This window comes from Phyllostomus hastatus, unplaced genomic scaffold (assembly GCF_019186645.2).
Source record: "Phyllostomus hastatus isolate PE091 unplaced genomic scaffold, TTU_PhHast_1.1 phas_contig_86, whole genome shotgun sequence".
Taxonomy (NCBI): domain Eukaryota; kingdom Metazoa; phylum Chordata; class Mammalia; order Chiroptera; family Phyllostomidae; genus Phyllostomus; species Phyllostomus hastatus.
This window is the reverse complement of record NW_025333977.1, coordinates 37,411,378-37,430,072: the sequence shown is the minus strand read 5'-3', so window position 1 is coordinate 37,430,072 and position 18,695 is coordinate 37,411,378. Positions and strand designations below refer to the sequence as shown.

Here is an 18,695-nt window from a genome sequence, read left to right as displayed (position 1 = left end):
ACATTGTGTAAATAATCCAAGTCCTAGGTAACCAGTCTCAATAGCAAAGAGAAAGGGATAGTTTTCCTTTTCAGTGTTCCCATCTTTGACTCTGGAGAGACAGAGGGAGCAGGGGAGAACCCAGTCTGAGGTTACATAAGGCAGTCAAGTCTTATGTTGTCTATGTCCTTTATTTTTTTTAAAAAAATCTGGAAATTATTTAATTAACTGAACAGTGGCTGAAGGTTTACATTTATTCAAGAAAAGCATGACACAAAAGCTTCTCTACCGTTTCATCATCCAGTGGACGAAAAGCACACCTTGAAGCTCCATGAATTATTTCAACAGCAGCATTCATTTGTGGAACATGGGTATTTAGGGATTTGGGTTTCTCTGTGCAAGTTTCCAAAAGAGAAAATGTCATGAGTTCCATTTGCTTCATGAAAAATGGAAATCACTGTGGATCTGTGTTCATGAGTATGTGTACAGTTGTCTGCGGTGCCACAGATTTCCCTCTAGAAACAACATCAGCCACGGAGCTTCCTCACACCCCTGTGCCCCTGATACGTAACAGGTGAGGCCACCTGTGGGATCAGATTAGTCCTAATGACGCCTGTGGGCCCACACACCTGTAATCAATTGCACCGACTTCAAGCAGTTGATAGCTTCCTGAACTTTTCCAAAGGTCTTCACATGTAAAAATACTTTCCATTCTTCCAGTTTCATCCATCGTGCCTATGCCCTTTCTTTAGTGTTGTCAGATGCTGTTGCCATGGTTCAGTAGTCACACAGAAGTGGCCCAACGGCATGTGGCTGAGTCCCAACCAGCACCAGGATGGGAGCAGCGAGAAAGCTTGAAACAAGTTCCTAAGGCCATGTGTACAGGAAGGCTGTCCTAGTCTATGTCATACGTGTCAGTTATGGTTTATTTTGCTGTTTTTATGTGGAAATGCACAACAAAGGCCTTTGTTAGAAAAACAAAGTCAGATTGATACTGACGGCACCGGAACTACTGAACTCTCTATATTACATCAGAAAAGTCCCCTTGGTAAAGCTACTAAACAAAAGCAACAGTCTCTAGTGACAAATCAGTCCTCCTTAATTATTGTGAATAGAAGAATAACCAGGAACCGACTGATCTTCTCTGTGCTTTCCTTTAACACACACACACCTCTCTCTCTCACACCCACACCTGCCTGGGTCTCAGACTTTTGGATCCCTCCACCTACCTTCAATTCCAGCCTTCTACATGTAGGCCACACAGTCTGGGAGTCCTTATGCTAAGAGGCAGCCAAGGACTTCAGGCAACTTCCCAAATAGCTCCCCCGAAACTGTCTTTCAAAATACTTTAGCCCTCCCATTTTATGGTAAAGAAAACCAAAGAGTCTTCTAAAGGGCATCTATGAACTCAGATCAATTCAGAAACTAGCTAATTAGAATGGGCCCATCTTACCAAAAGGAATGGTTGGTACCACTTTTTTGCTTTTACTTTTCCAAGATCTACTATGTATGGAATGAGTCAAGTGTCTGTGTTTCCCAAGAAAGGAAAATTTACTTACATTTAGGCATTTCTTTTGACATGCAGGCAAGGCCCACATCCATCGCTTAAGCTTGCTCAGTTTGGAAAGCCTGCTTGTTTGATCTAATGCCCTGGCTCAGCTCCACCCCAGCCACGTCCCTTCCCTCCTACCCTCTACCTAAACATTCCTGGACAGATCCGTCTGAATGATGCACAAGCTTGGGAGGACTGTCAATCATTTCAGAGCCCTGGACGCCAGGTAGTGGGTCACCCTGAGAGGTAGTGTGTTCTCGGGACTGGAGGTGTTAAAGCATTGGCTGAAGATCACCAGCAGGAATATTGTAACAGGAATTCAGTGATCGTATGGGATTAGACCTGACTTCTTAAAATCTTTGTATTATGAAAAGTTCATAAACCCTAAATATATGATTGAGGAATTAGAAAGGGTACATACACCCATGGAACCACAACCTGGTTCAATAATAAAAATTTACCAGCATTCTAGGTGTCCACTTAATTTGTTTTTGCCCTTCCACAGATAGTGAATGCACATCTACACAGGCGAGATGCCGTGTTAGTTCCAAAGTTAGAGAAGTAAAGCGAAGGGGAGAGCCTGGGCCTCTCGGGGTACGTCAGCTGCCAACACAGCATGTACTGAGCAGTCACTCCCTGCCACGGACTGTGCCAGTCATGTTACCTGGATAATTTCATTTTCTGAGTTAGATATTATTTTGACTTTAACTTTGTTTTCCAGATGAGCAGAATGAAATCATCTATGTCTTCTTCAACCTCAGGATTCCATTATTCTTTGATTCAAAACTTGACCCAAATAACCCTGCAGAAGGATAGAGAATGGGGGTTGTAGAGATGTTTGTGACACAGGAATTGAGAGTCGAATTTTCACTTTTTTCTCAGGCCTCCATCAAACCAAAGTGTGGCCGTATGATCAGCTTCTCATCGGGAGGGGAGAACCCGCATGGGGTGAAGGCAGTCACCAGAGGCCAGAGGTGTGCTGTGGCTCTGTGGTTCACCCTGGACCCACTTTACAGAGAATTGGTGAGTCTCTGACCCACCCAGAAGGCCAATTAGATGCCCTGCTGACCTGCTTCATGAACTGATTTCTCTGAAAAATCCTCTTAGGTTGATTCATAATGCTTCAGAGATCATGGAAAACAAACCAACAAAAAATATTTTATAGCTTTTATAGAACACTTTCTCTCTTGTTTCTGACACTGACTGTTTCTTCACTCAAGAACAAATACATTTTCCTGATATCTAATGTTCGTAGTCTGAGGCTGAGGGAGAGAAGAGGGACCATGAAGGCAATTCTTAATCACATGGGCTCGAGTAAGGGAATGATTGCGGAAGTCAATGCTTCAGTGGTAGTTGGCAGTCCTTAATTAGCCTTGATCTTTATTGAAAACTGTAGCATCAGGAGAAAGGAACCACTTTCTACAGGTTACGAGGAAGAGTGATTTGTTTTCTCAACAAGTCATTAAAAGCAACACTAATTTATGAAACATGTACAAGAGGTGAGGGAACCTGAAAGTTCATTGTTATGTATTACAATCAAATTAAATCTTAAATAGTAACATATTGTTCTGATTATATGGGAAGTAGCTGAGGACACTTTAGCCTGAGTAAGAGACCATGATCTTGTCCGTGGGCAGAGGTTGCAGTCTCTGCCTGCGAGGCTGCAGAGGAGTGGGTTAAGACCAATGGATAGAATTTCCTGTAAGAAAAATTGGGGCATACAGAATAACTTATAAATTATCGCCACTGTTTGGTGGAATTCTCTGTTTTGGAAGTAGTGAGCTCCTCGTCACTACTGGCTCCAGTCAAAAGCTCAGCAGCAGCTTGGCATGGAAGGCAAAAATTGAAGTGGCAACTTCACAGCAAAGCCTCAGCTAGATAGCGTGAAGTCTTCTCCAGCCCCAAATGTTGATGAAGCCAAGGAATTCCAGTCTTTAAAATGGCACTCCATCCAATTTTCCTCTTTAGCTTCCTAAATTGAATCAAATTAGGAACTGTTTAAAATTATTAATTCAGCTTCTCATATACTTTTACCATCAAACCTAACTCACACATTCCCTCAGCATTCTTTTGTACACTTATCAAATGTTTACAGCAGAACCACCGTTGTGCCTAGAAAACTCTGCTAGGCAGGCCCTGGAGCTCGAGGGGGAGCAAAGCATAGTCCCTGACCAGGAGGTGCTTGGAGAGTTGACCAGGAAATAGACGGTGAGAAGAAGGCAGTGTGAGTTCTGTTTGCGAATCAAGAAAGACATACCAAAGCTCAGTGCTAAAAGAGAAGATGACAGCAAGGCCCAGAAAGAGAAAAGAAAGGTCCTGAGTGAAGGAGCAGAGCACAGAGAGTTCCGAGCAAGCTCCTTCATTTGTAGCTCCTTCCTTTCCTGTGCTTCCCCACCTCCAATGCCAGCGGGGGGCCCCCACAAAACTCTGTACTAAGGAACAGAGTTCCTTCCTTAGCAGTGAAGATAACTGGTTGAAAGACTGCCTTACTATTTTCTCCTAGTGTTCAGTGCAGCAAAGAGTTAATCTGTGTGTTATTTAGTACCTTAACCCTCTCTTCCAACATATTTTCTATCAAAATGAACTAACAAAAAAGTTCTCTTTCCTCTTTCTTAACCAGGGAACATCAATGCAAACGCCCCTCTGAAGGGCAGGTATTGGGAAATGTCTCCAGTCTGGGCAGTAGCGACATCTAGTGGCCACAGGCCAAAATGACCAGAGACTCTCAACTACTACCAGAAAATTCAGCCTATGATTTGATTCCCAGACTTTGATCCTCGTTGGAATCACCTGGGGAACTTTCCAAACTACTGACATCAGGATCCCATTCCCAGGCATTCTGGTTTAATTGATATGGGATGTGACCTGGACATCAGGAGTTTTCAGAGTTCCCCAGGTGATTCTAATGTGCAGCAAAGTTAGAAAGTCCCCGAATTCGGTACCTCTTCTCAGATTGAATCCCTGAGCAAACAAAGTCAGCCTATCAATAAATCATCAGAGCTGGACATTTCCATGGTTGTTACAGATTATTTTAAAGGCATTTAAAATTCTTAAGGAGTATTTTGCACCATAAACTCTTAAAGGGGCCCAATCTTGGAAGCTTCAGTTTCTTGCATGTAGAGTTCCAGCTCTTGCACTTCTTTCCTCTCCGGAGAGACAGCTGCAGCAGTCTGGTGTGGCAGTCCATGGGGCTGGGGGCGGGAGGCGGCGGGGGCTGGTGTGTGTGCATCAGTTTGTTAGGCAAGCATTTTATGTGGGCATCACAACAGCAATTTGGATTTCTGTTATTTAGTATATTGGGTCCTTTTAGTTGTCTTTAGATCATTTTCATACATGCTCTTAAATAAAAGGGGCTTTGTTTTCAAGTTGCAAAATAGTTATTTTCATAACATACAGTGTGAGGCACTGTGCCAGGGACTACCTATAGGGGATAAGAACTAGATAAGACATAACCCCAATTTTCAAGGAGCTTAAAGTCGAAGTGCAGTGTTAAGCCAGACACCCGAGTGATTGAAACACGGCATGGTTTGGTAAGAATTCTTGGAGGCAAAGGCATGGTGTGTAGGGGTATAAATAGCAAACCTGAAAAGGCTTTATGGAGGAGATGAGGTTTGACGTGAGTCTGAGAGGATGAGCACAGTTTCCTTAGGGAGAGACAGTGCAGACAGAGCAGGCCCTTTCTTCACGTCACACTCATCCATCAAACAGAGTAGAGGCCTTGCTCAATGTCAGTAGCTTTTCTGCTCACTGGAAATACAGCCATGACTGAAAATGACAGGATTCCTGTGTTCATGGCACTCACCTTCTAGTGGAAGAAGGCAGACAACAAATAAGTAAAAGTAAACCATTGAGAGATTTTCGGATATGGGGCAAGGGCAAGAGGAGAAGGTCACTGATTTGAGAGCATAAAGGAAGGAGAGGCACTCTGAGGGCCCTCCAGACTGAAGGCACTCGAGGTGCCACCTGAGTGACGAGAAGAAGTCAACTACTATGATAAAGGCCTTGGGAAGAGAATTCTAGGTGGAGAACACATGAGAAAGGCCCAGGGACAAGAGGGTGCTTCAGAATGGTCAGGAAACGAAGGAAAGCAGTGTGGCCAGAATGCACTGAGCAAGCTGGAGAGTAGTGGGAAAGGAGGCAGGGTTCAGACCCCACAGGCTTGTTAGGGAATATGGATTGTACTCTACCTGGGCACGTGGGGTGGGGGGAGCTCTGTGCCCTATCCACCTGGCCTCCCCCACTCCTCGAGAGTTACAGGATTGGAAAGGGTAACAGAATGAATGTTGCAGACTAAATTAGTTTGTGAGAAGGTGAAAAACTGGGGAAGGTTTGAGATGCAGTTTGGAGATAGACCTACTGGGCCTGCTGATTGATTGATGTAGGGGGTGAGAAAAAGCATGGGATATAACGGGAACATCTGGAGGAGCATTTAACCTAGACTAGAACTGGGGAATTCTTCTGAGAGTGCTGGATTCAAAGATCTTGAGGTAAGTTAGGAAGTTGGAGTGTAAGATGAGGTGAGAGGGGACAGGTGAGCTGAAAAGAGAGAATGGTGTAAACAGACAGCTCCTTATAAGCACACCAAGAAGACTGGACCTGGAACTTCAAGCAATAGGAATGCTTGTCAAGGTTGTGGGCAGTGAGCAGGAAAGTGATGTGGAAAGTGATGAGATAATGGGGGTGGGGGTGGGGGTTGTGTGTGTGTGTGTGTGTGTGTGTGTGTGTGTGTGTGGAGGGGATCCATTAGAAGCATGTGGGAGCAGGGTGTGGAACAGATCAAGTTGGAAGCTACTGTAGCAATTGAGTTGAGAGATGACGACAGTCTAAAATAAAGCCTTGGTTTTCAAGCAGGAGCTATTTTCCTCCTATGGCACATTGGACAATGTCCAGAGATGTTTTTGGTTGTTGCAACTTTCAGGGAGGTGCTACTGGCCAGGGTTGCTGCTAGACATCCTACAATGCACACAGGACAGCCCTCGTACAGCAAGGAATTATCTGGTCCAAAATGTCAGTGGCGCCAAGGTTGGGAGTCCTGTGCCTGTGCAGGACTGTAAGCTAAGGCGACAGTAATGTGCACAGAAAAGAAAGGGACATACACGGGAAGCAGGACAGAAAGGACTAGGTGATTGATTCATCAGATCCAAGAAACCAAGGTCAGGCTTTTAGGGGCAGGTGGTTGAGCAGTGGTGGTCTTCACTGAGAGACGGAACTTGTGAAAAGGAACAGAGTAGAGGGAAATGGTGAACTCAGCTGGAAGACTGAGCTAGAAACTAACTTGGAAACATCTATAGGACCACAGCATAGAAAGGGCAGTGAGGAGCTGAGTATATGAGACTTCTTGGCAATAGAGAGATCTTGGAAAGTAATTGCTTGGGACACAGGGAAGTCAGGAGAAGGCACTTGTGTAGGGATGAGGTGAGGTTCCATCCTTAACTGGATTTAGCATTCATTCCACGTACAGATGGATGCCTGGAAGTGTTTGGGAAGCATCTGCCACTGGGACTGATTGTGATGCTTGTGACAAAAATGTGCCAATTGCCTTTTTTGCAGGAGCGAATACAGGCTGATGAAGTGATCGCAATCCTGGATCAAGAAGAACAAGGGAAGCGTGAACTGCATATTAACCCGAAAGATGAGCTATGAAAATGAGAAAGTGTTCTATCAGATATTTATTTAAATTGTTAATCTTATGAGAACCTTTTTATTTTTGTACAGAGCCGTGGTATAAATTAACAGGTTAATACGTGTCACCATATCTCCCTTCTGTTCCTAAGGATGCTTGCTTTGCCTCACTTTGTCTGTATGTCTTGGTTTTTCCATCAGTTCATTCATCTTTCATAATTCAGTCACCCCTCCCCAACACACACACACACACACACACACACTCTGCATCGGCTGCAGACCCAAAAGCTCAAGCAGAAAGAGTAAATCCATTTTGGGAAAAACTACACTCCCATGCATGCTGTTGTTCTAACGCTAGTGTGTAATTGGGTCTCACAAGGCCTCTCTGGCTCCGTCACCTCTCTTTTCTGCCACCCCCTCTCATGGCGCTGATGGCTGTGAGTTTGAGTCTGCGGTGGTGCCGGTGGCTGTGGGGCCTGCGTTGCCTGCTGCATCACTGGGCGGAGGGGCCCCAGGCACTGAGCAGGAACTGCTCTGATGAGTACTATATGAGATGGAGCGGCCCGGCCTTTCCAGGGCCTTGATGGAATTTTTGGCTCTGGTATTTTCACCAGAGAACAAATTTACACTGGAAGCTTCGATTCACCCTCCACAGTGCTACAGAAAGGATGCCTGTCAGTTGTGTCTTTAAAAAGGTTGTTTGGGGGTTTCAATGGCTCTTCACCGCACTGACTTTGAAGAAAAAAATCTTGAAGCCTGAATTGGGCCCATCATCTGAGAGTGGAGGTCTTGGGTAAGAAAGAGCATTTTACTCCTAAGAAAAATGGATTCCTGGTGGATTTCAGTCTTCATCTGCATAGAGTTTTGTGGCCCCTCCTCTTTGCTGCTGTCCAGCATGTGGACTTGTTCTCGTGTCTGATTTGTTTAATAAAGGGAGCCTTATTTTAATACCTGGCATTTGTTTTTCTTCTCCCAAATGTTTGAGTTTCTTCAGATAATGGTTCTGTGGGCCCACAGGATCTTTTGGGGACAACACAGGGGCAGCACTGGGCTCTGACTAGTGTTCTCAGCAAGCACTCCGGGGCTGCAAGGGAGGTGGGACATCTGCTTTTGAGAAACAGAAATGGTTGGCAGACAGAGGTGTTCATGCAGACAGGGTCCGGTCTGTGGTGCAAGGCTAAGGAAGATACTGTGAAGTCATCCTTTGGCATGGGGCTGAGCTGTTCTGGCCTAAAGGAACCTGCTCCCCTAGCCCGTGGGAGATCACCTGCCTCTGTGCTGGGCAGGTGGTGGTAGAGGTCATAGCCTTTCAGAAAAGCAGCAAATCAAACATTTTCCTAAATACCACATTTACTTTCTGCCACTTATCATCATAGTTAGTGGTAAGAGCACTCATCCTTTGAGACTGAAAACATGAGTCATGGTGATTTACAAGCTGTTTTCCGCCCAACCTTCTAGTTGCATTTTCATTGTGGAGAGTGGAAAAGAGCATTGGATTATAGTCCCAGCCCCATCAAATATGCCTGCTGTGTGACCTGGAGCTGCTCTCTTCCTTTCTGGGCTTTAGTCTTCTCTGTGGGTGACGTAATGGGTTGTGCTGGCTTCCGAAAGCCCTCCCTCTTGCTCTCCGTCCAAAACAAAGCCATAAAAAACAAAAACCAAACTGACTTGGGATTTATTCACAAATACAACCACAGTCACTTCTACAAACATCTTGAGACTCGTGAATGGGTTCATTATAGGTGCATGCGGTTTTAAAATGTTAAACCCAGTTTTAAGGCTATAAAAGTTCCTGAGCTTTGAAAAAGTAGATTGCTATTTGTTTGCTGTCTGGCTGAGAAGTGTTTGCTGGCACTCAGATCTGCTGATAGGAAGATCTGGGCAAGGATCTAATTTCTGTTTTCTGGCAACAAGGCATCAACAAAGAAAACAGCCTTTGGCTTCTTTCAGTCCCACTTCCTGGGTGCTCTGGGAGCTCTGGGAGCTCTGGGAGAGGCAGGGGCTTCGGCACTGATTCTGAGAGTCAGCCCCACAGAAAGTGGGTGAAGGCCTCCATCAGTGTCCTTTTGGTCAACTGTATCTTATGCCTTTTGCTGATGACGGAGGAGTTATTCCTGTTTGGTGGGTTACCAATATTGTTTTACACCTGAGACATCATACATACAGGAAAGCATTAATATTTTCAATCTGTTCCACATCAAACCATATACATATTTTCATACAAATAACTAGGGAGTGTCATCAGGGGAATTTTAAAACTTGAGCTCAAAAATTATAGTCTGTGTGCTAGAAGAACCCACTGGAAGCTTTGCGGCTTTTAGGACTGACGGCATGAAGGAGGCCATTGAAGTCACTGTCCAGTTCCATGGGTCCCCCTGGGAGGAAGCTGAGGCTCAGAGATCAGAAGGATGACTCACTCCCTGGTTACAGACTTTGAGTGATGTGAGAAGGCCTGGCTTGTGGGCGAGGGAATCTTGGCTCAGGTCAGCGTCCACTAGAGAGGAAGGGCTGCCTTTTGGTTTTCGGCAGAGGTGGTGCTTGCACCCCAGGCTGTGGACCTGCAGAGCCGTGCCTGGCCAGAGGACTGCCTTTTCTAACTTACTCCACTGTACTGCAGGTGCTTGAGGAAGCCCAGGCTATCTAGCCCCATTGTTATGACTTCAACTCTAGGACTCCCCATTTATAGCTCTTGGGGAACTACCACTTGTCTTGTGACTCTGAGGCCCTTGTGTAAAAAGTCTGGAGTTCTACAAAGCACTTATTTTCACTGACATGAGTGCACTGAATGTTTGTCACACACAGCTTGTTCACACACCAATGGGAAGTCCTGGAGGGATTCTGGGCATGGAGTATGATGTCCACTTTGAAGGTGGGGAGATGCAGGGACTGTAACTGGTGAACTCGGAGTGTCCACATCTAGGACAGAAGCACAGTCTTTTGACAGGAGGGGAGAACAAAGCACCAGGTTGTTTGCTCTCTCAGCCATGCTTCCAGACATATCCAGTAATAAATAATGCATTCATGTGAAGAAAAATGGGTAATTTGATAAAATCTACATTTCCTCTCTCTTTTATTATCCTGCTGAATTATGTGTAAAGGCACAGTCACCCTTCTCATCTGAGATATGATGAATAGGGATTGCATAATTCAATTAGATCAGCCCCATTTTTGAGCAAATTCAGTGAGCCAGGCACTGCTTTCCTGAAACTCACAAGAGGAAAGAAGGTTCTAGTCAGGACTCATTTCCCTCTCCCTCTGAGCAGAAAGAACCTTGAGCTTGAATTTCCTCTTGAGAAAAAACAACTGACACAAGACAGAGGGGTACTTTTGTATATGTAGCATGCTTCTTTCAGAGCCCTGAGTGTAAATTGTTTGACAAGGAAGTTTTAGTTTAATGCAGTCTGTGGACATAGCACTTTTTTTGGCACTTACTCAGCTGGGGAGAAGCCATGGAGTCACTACCCTTTAATAATTTATACCTATGAATTTTAACTGAAGCACAAATGCTGAATTATTTCATGTAAGAGCCACAGCAAACAACTCTCTAACAACTGTCAAGAAAGGAGGTAAGGGGGCCACCTCACCAGTCCTTTATGCCAAAGGATTAAAATTCTGAGGTGACTGGCAATGGTATGTCTGAGAAGTGGGAGAAAATTGAACTGTTGCACATCCAGAACTTTGGGGAAACCGGAGCCATTTGGCAAAAAACCCTAAGCCATAAGTCAGGCCGGGCCCCTGGTTACGGGCCCTCTCTGGCTCCTGCCAAGATGCCTGTGATGTAAAGTGGCCCCGCCACATAGTCCCACAGCCCACCCACAAGTCCTCCATTCTCAGGTAATTCAATGTTTCCAACGTGAGACATAAGGGCTCATTTTGTTTTGAACCTGATTGATTTCTTCTGACGCATGAAGACAAGTAGCATCAACCACTTCTGAGCTCACTGCTGGGCTGAGCTGCAGACTCATGCTGTCAGAGCCCCCCCAGTTCTCCTCCCCCTGGTAAATCACAATGTTTTCTGTGCCCACTGCTGACCTCTGAGGCCAGACGACGTCAGGTCTGGAACAATCCGATCATTGATTCTGCCTTGCTGTGCAATGGATGATGACATCAGCCGTGTGAAAAGTTGGCTTAATGAGTCACCTCTTCCTTCAGAGATCTTGTTAAGGGCTCACAAGAAAAGTAACCAAACAAAATGTTCCTGCCCTCTATTTTCCTGACACACATTAATGAGGAGGACATGTGAATGCTCCGTCCAGTCCACATACAACACATGTTTTTTTCTGGCCACTTTATGTGATGTACCTGGGGGTGGGGGGGCGCCACAGGGAAGAAAAGGTGAATGAGACGAGTCTAGCCCTCCAAACGTAGGTCACCACAAGGAGGTTGAGGACACAGTAGAGCTGGACAACCTTTTCAGTCCTTGTCCTAAAGCAACTTCTGCTCTGGGATGGCCGATCAACTGCCTTCTTCATCTAAGTCTCCACTTCAGAAGTGAATTGGATACCTTTGATCTATCTGCGAACTCTTGCCCTCGGCCCCTCCTGTCAGATTTAGGTGCTTTCCCTGTTGATGACAGGGTGATGGCATGTGTCCTGGAAATTTTATCTAGACCCCACTTAAATCCTCTTTGCTTTTCCCAAGTCAATGTTTTTACCTCTGAATCACTATATGATGGTGGGTGGGGATAGAAATGAGAACCAGGCAAGAAGGATTACCTGCTATGTCTCATCTTTTTCCATTTGTAAATCATATATCCCATTGTTTCAAAGGGTTGTAATCATGGTTGGCATTTATTAAGTTCTTTTATGGTCTTGAAACATTTGACGATCATACGTAACTGCACAATTATCTTGAGAGACACTTCAGTGCAATCTGCACACTGTAAACAGAGAAAATTAACAGTCCCAGGGAAGGTAATGTAGTGAAGCTCTGGCCATTCATGAATTAATTCTTCAGTCAGTTTCTGAGCGGCTACTCAGTAGTGGTTTTAGGGAGGTATTAAAAAATGACTAAGCCTTTAATCTTCATGGAATTCAAAGTAGAGTGGGAAAAATACATGTAAGCAAATGAAAAACATAAAGTGAGGCAAGTGCTGCAATAGAAGGGTCATGGCAGAGGCAGGGACAAAACAAGCCATGTGAGTTCAGAGAAGAGGGTGGGTGGGGACCAATCAGGTGACAGTTAATCTGGGTGTCCAGTGCTAGTTCTGCCACCAAAATGCAGAAATAAATGAGCCATATGATCTCTCATTTCACCACAGTATCCTCAACTGAAAAAGTGTTGAATTTGAGCTGGTTGATTTCTTGCACTCTATAATATTAAGCTTTCAGAATAGTTAGGAGAGTTCATACTAAAATTGGTCTCTTGGAGGTGGGGTAGATTGGGATCTTTACTACAGATTGTCCCTAAGAAAAGCACTGTAATGAATGCTGTGAAAATCCAAGTAAATACCAGTTTAAAATAAAGTTTTGTTCTCCTGTGAGGAGGTATAGTTAAGTGGGTGGGGTACAGCCAGCAAGAACCATGCTGCTTACTAAGAAGCAGGTGAGCAGCAGGTGTCAGAGAAAGCTGAAGTGAACCCCATCATTCAGACTGATGTTAATGAGCTCTCCCAGGGGCATTTTCTTCTGCTGTCTGTGAGTCCAAGAAACTTCATGTGCCCTGGAACCAGTCTGTTCACTCAAACCCTTACATGTTCATCTCAGAAATGGAAATAATTAATTGAGTCTTGCCACCTGAGGATATTCAGGTGTGTTGTCTAAAAAGCCTAAAGAAGTTGGTAAATCAGTCAAGCTTTTATTAAAACCAGAAAGCTATGTAATGCTTTAGTAAAGACATCACTTCTAATGTCAAATGGAATAAGGTGTCAGGAGCTTTGGGAATGCTTAGAAGTAAATAATCTCCAACAGGAGTTAATGGGGCACATTTGCCTCATTTAAAACCAGACAGTGGAATAGGACACCATGCAATAAATGCCCAACACACTTATTACATTTGTTCTCTGTACTTGTTTTTGGTTTGTGAAACTTTGAAAATGCCTTTGAAGGTCTTTGACAATCATACTGCTTAGATTTAGAATAAATATGGAGTCTGCAGCTTAGAAACCAACTTCACTTCTTCTAGTCACCAGAGTAATGTTCTGGGCTTTCATGATATCCCAGTGTTTAGCAACATTTACCCAACAGATCCCAGTATTTCTATTGTACTTGAAGTTCAGAGTTTCAGGATATGTTTCTCTCACAAGAAAATAGGAATTAGAATTCTACTTCCTTGAAGTTAATATTGAAAATTAAATAAAAACTATTTAGTCATTTTCTCTCCTCCATATCCAAGAAGAAAGTGTAACATTTTTTTAGCAGAATTGCATTCTGAGCGGTCCTAATTTTCAATTTATTCTACTTGTAGCTGCTTAGCACCAAATGAAGAACAGGCATGAAGGCGTTGACTAGAGACAGTCAAGATTCATGGAACAATGTCCCGCGTTCCTTCATCGGTCACCATTGCGATCCCTAAGCATCTCACAACACCCTAGGAAAAAAGAAAGCCAGAGTAGATGAACAAATTGATTTAAGTCAAAGTTACAGGGTAGATATGTTTCCTGAGTAAAAACAAAATAAAAGTGGTTGTACACTCTAAGGATATTTTGCAGTTCTGAGCAGTTTTTATGAATAGCTAGAAGGCAGGAGGAATTAATATAAACTTAAATGACCCCAAACCTCAACACTCTCCACACCCTAGTGGAAATTCAGAAGGAGGCTACTGTCCTCAGCAAGATGGCTGCTGCCACTCTGTGGAGCGTGCCAGGCTTGCTCTCCGCTCTGTTCAAACATGCTCCTGTTTTCCTCACCGGGAGCACTTGGAGCCTCCTCTGAACTTCCAGGCCACAGGGCTGAGCACAGGGTACAGTTTTTCTTCCAGACGTTTGCCTTCTGAGTAATGTTTTTCTTGTCTCTAAGGGTAATAAAATTGTCAGATGTTGCTCCTTGTACCATGAACTTGGCTTTGAAGCACCAGTGAGCCACTTCAAAGGCTCAGCACCACTTGGAGATGCTTTTCCTGGGGACTCTATCCTGTGAAGGTGGACCCATCTACCTGGGACACATTGCCCACCGAGGCACTTACCAGTGAAAGCCTAGTTGTTGAACATGTCAAATGCGACAATGGTGTACTGAAAACTTCACGCTGCCCTTGTCTTGTTACAAGGGCTGTCTTGTCTTGCCCTTGTTACATTAAAGTAGTTGGGATTATACCAGGATTCTAATGCAATATCATATGGGTATGATTTCTTAGTACAATCAGCATAGACTATACATCATGCTTTGGACCCTGTAGGAGAAATGTGCATCATTTACATGCAGAATGACTTACAAAGTAAATAGGAAGATATCTAAATGGCCTGAAAACCCATGGGGTGCTTTTGGTGATCTGATCATTTGTCTGAAGTCCACATTGAACTATTCAGAGCTGGTGAGACTGGGAAGATCAAGCCTGGGGTGACCCCTTAAGAATGACTCATCACGACAATAAGGCTTTATGTTTAGAGCTCCACAAATGACTGCCACTACCAGTAACGGGCTCCAAGGTGGAAGGGGCCTTAGAGAGTATTTGGTCCGACAATTCTTATTTAGAGTTGCGGGAACTGAGGCTCAGAAAGGAAATTCATTTACTCAACTTGACTACAAGTTACTGGCAGAATCTGGATTTAAAAGCAAATAGCCTCAATCCCAGTCCAGAGCCCCATCCTAAGAGGAATCCAAGGTGAGGAGCTGCGAGGAAGGCAGACTCGTTCCCCCCAGACTTAGGCCCCCTTGCAGGCTCTTATTAGCTCAACAATATGGACACATTTCTTGCCCTCTTATTTTCAATGTCTTCCTCTCTAAAGGGATAGTAATACCTACCTGATGAGTTAGCAGGAGAGTTAACTGATGCAATAGAAGATAAATGCCAAGCACACAAGAAGCAATCATTAAAAGGCAATTGTTATTTTTACTACATACAAGAACACCTGAAAAGAAGGAAGATGAATAGGGCTGTGATTAGCAATCCTTTTTTAGCTCTCATGACTTTTTTTTTTAAAAAATGCATTCTCCCATGAAGTATCTTGAAATCTTCAAAGTTAACTTTCATGTAATTAGATTTAAAAATCATCTCTGGCCATAAACAACATACTTTTTTGCTGGGAGAGGGGCCCAGGAGAAGAGAAACATGTTATACAAAATCGAGAGTGTGTTTTCATTCCAAGCTCGTTGTCAATCACTGGTCTAGAAAGAAGGTTCTCGGCTGACTTCCTAGGGTCCCCTGCACTGGACCTTCCAGCAGCTTTTCCTAGTCCTCTCTGTCCCAGCACATTGAAAGGCACAATTTTTACCTATTTCTCTTACTAAGCATTCTCTCACTTGCTTGTCTACTGTACAGAAAACAGACTCATTGATAAGCAGCAGAGGGCACTATCAGCATATTTTGCTTTAAGGGGTAAAAAAGAGGTGCCTCTGTGTATTCATTCATTTATTCATTCATTCATTCAACAAGTCCTGATTTAACATCTGTTTTGTGTTCAGCATTGACAGGGAGGCTAAACAAAGCTAAAAGGTAGCACTTATAGTCCAGGTGGGAAGATTACATGATGGGTGTGGTACCTGTGTAAACACAAAGGAAGTATGTTTTGAAGGTTTTTGAAGAGAGCAGAGTTCAGGGCAGGCCTAAAGAGCAAGGGAAGGAGTTTTGAAGAAGTTGGTCTAGAGCTCTTCCTTAAATGATGAGCAGGGCATGAAAGGCAAAGATGAAAGCAGTAGAAGGGAAGACAGACAACGAAGACAAAGAGTCAAGCCTTGCACGAACATCAGCACTAGAACTGGGACAGCCACTATTCTGACACGTGGTATCTCCAACACTTACAATCATCATCATGGTTCACACAGGCAGATGATTTCATAACCATGACTTCATTTGACCTTTCTTGCAATTCTGTGACTTTGGCTCTACTGGTATATTAACCTAGTTTGGCTAATGAGAATATTGAATTTCTCAGAGGGAAAGTGACTTGCTTAAGGACACACAAGCAGTCTCTGGTATGCTGGGATCCAAAACTAGATTCCTCACAGCTAATGCAACAGGAAACCAAGGTTCTTGAGGCACAGATTTGCATGGCAAACAGGGTCTGGGATTCAGAGTAATAGGATAAGTTTCAGCTGTTGGTCTGGTTTCAGGTTACTGAGGGCTTGACTGAAGGCTAGACTGCGGTATTGGGGCTTGATCTTGGAAATCTCAGGAAGGCTTCTGAGGTTTGGGGAAGCTAGAGATGGGTGGTTATTCACTATAGTTGCATAGCAAAATTGGCATACGAGGGATTAGAAGAAAAAGGACAGGAACCGGGGAGGCCGAGGAAGAAAACACAACAGGATTAGAGGCCAAAATGGGAGTAGGGGGAGTGGCCTGTTCCAGAGGAGAGGAGATTTTATTGCTGGCGTCAGTGGCTGGCACATAGAAATATCACACAGCAAACTGACTTTAAATCGATTGGTTTTAAATTCCCTACAGGCAGCACATCCCCTAATTGCCCACACCCAGGGAGGTCTAATCCCACTCCTCCACCCCTCCACCCCCACACATAGACCCTTAGCCCACCACTTTCAGGCACCAGGTGAGGGCAGCCTGATCAGGCTCACAGACAAGGGGTGTAAGAGTTAAGAACAACCCTGGCTGGCGTAGCTCAGTGCATTGAGCGTGGGCTGTGAACCAAAGTATCGCAGGTTCAATTCCCAGCCAGGGCACATGCCTGGGTTGTAGGCCACGGCCCACAGCAACCACACATTCATGTTTCTCTCTCTCTCTTTCTCCCTCCCTTCCCTCTCTAAAAATAAATAAATAAATCTTAAAAAAAGAGTTAAGAACAAAGGAGAGACGTTTTGAAGAAAAAAGCAATAAAGATGGTGCCTGACAGAATCACCAAGGAAAGAATATAAAAATCCTGAGTCTGAGATTTTGAGGTTAGTAAAACAATAACATCATTAATACAAATAAGGAAATGAAAAAAACAAAAAACCGAGTCTTATAGGAATGTGACCTTATTGGGCATGAGGACTTCCAAGTCACAACTGAACACTCGGTTGGAATGTTTTGACACAAATTTATTTCTCACTCTATTTATTGATTTCTTTCTTTTCAGCTTTCACCTGAAACTTACAAAATATGGGGTTTTTTTATAGCTCTACTGTAAGTAAGGAAGTTGAGGGGAGGGATAAAACTGCCAAGTCATTAGTGTTACAGCTGTTACTGGTGGATTGTGTGCTTGGCATGATGGGGGAGTCTCTGCCCATTGGCCCAAGTGGCAGCAGGGGAAAACTCTTCTTATACTGAGTGCACAGAAGGCTAGCAAGATAGTTGGATAGAGGAAAAAGCCCTCCTCCCCCGTTCTGGTACCAGATTGGGAGTGGGACCAGGGAAAGGCAGACACATGTGCCATAGGAGTCAAAATGGTGGCCGGGGAAGGTGCTGGACCAAAAAGGCCTGTCAGTCTAGCCAGAGGGAAGAAGGGATTGTTTGGAAGGTGGACCCACCCACAGCATGAGAAAGCACCTAGTCCATCCCACACCCAAACTAACACAGTCCCAGAGGAACAAAGAAACGCTTCTTGCCCACCTGGTGATGCAATGGCCAGTGCGTTCATGCTACCTTGAGGGCCCAGCAGCCACATGGCTCATGGCCACACAGGCTCCACACACAGGTTCCAAGAGGGAAACTAAAACAGACAGTAGCCAGGAACAAGCAAAGCTACCTGAACAATCGCTGAGCAGCTGCCCGCAGCTTCAATGGGCTGTATTTTAAGTTGGAACACTGGCTTTTGTCTTGGTCTTGCTGAGGAGACGGGCTTTGAGATGGGTGTCTGCCGTTCCCCCAGACATTGCAGCACATGAATAAAACCTCCTTTCTTTTTTGCCAGCATCTGCCTCGCCAGTTTGGCTTTTGTGGTAACAGGTAGCAAATCCTGCGTATTTGTTTGGTAACAAATCATCCTTAAAACCCTTCCACTGACATCAGAATGAATTCTGTGGCTTGTTTGTTCTTGTGGCTCACAGAACTTTGCACTTTGGGGCCCTGCCTACCTCCTCCACATGTTGCCATCTCCCCCTTTTCCTCCCAATCCCCGGCATCACCCTCTCCTGCCTCTCAGATGTTTATAATCTGTTCTCTTCCAGAACACTCTCGCACCGCCCACCACCTCTCCAACTTTACCAGGAAACTCTCACAGGACACTGGTCCACTGGCCTGGTTTTCCCAGGACTTAGGAGTCTTAAACCTAGGAGAGTCTCCAGCAGACCTGGAAAGCTGGCCACCCTACCTCTGGTGGCCGCTTTTTCCTTGCACACTTCTCCCTCTAGGAAGCCTCTCCAGAGCCGAGACAGCTCCAGGCTAAGTTCCATTTCCCTGCTGATCAGTCCAGCTCCACCCTTCACCCCACTTCCAAGATCCTTCTCATTTTCCAAATTACAGACTAGGTTTGTATGTCCATCTTTCCTGCTATTCACAGTGGCTGTCTTTGTGC

At 44.6% G+C, this 18,695-nt stretch overlaps 1 protein-coding gene across 1 annotated transcript in view; it reads left to right on the top strand.

Moving 5' to 3' along the window:
* The window catches only part of P3H2 (prolyl 3-hydroxylase 2), a 154,091-nt gene extending 145,990 nt beyond the window's left edge, over positions 1-8,101 (top strand). Inside the window, exons 14-15 of the mRNA XM_045851973.1 lie at positions 2,414-2,554; positions 7,082-8,101. Coding sequence (XP_045707929.1) covers positions 2,414-2,554; positions 7,082-7,174 — 234 coding nt within the window. The 3' untranslated portion in view covers positions 7,175-8,101. The remainder of the gene's footprint in view (positions 1-2,413; positions 2,555-7,081) is intronic.
* The last annotated feature ends 10,594 nt before the right edge of the window (positions 8,102-18,695 follow it).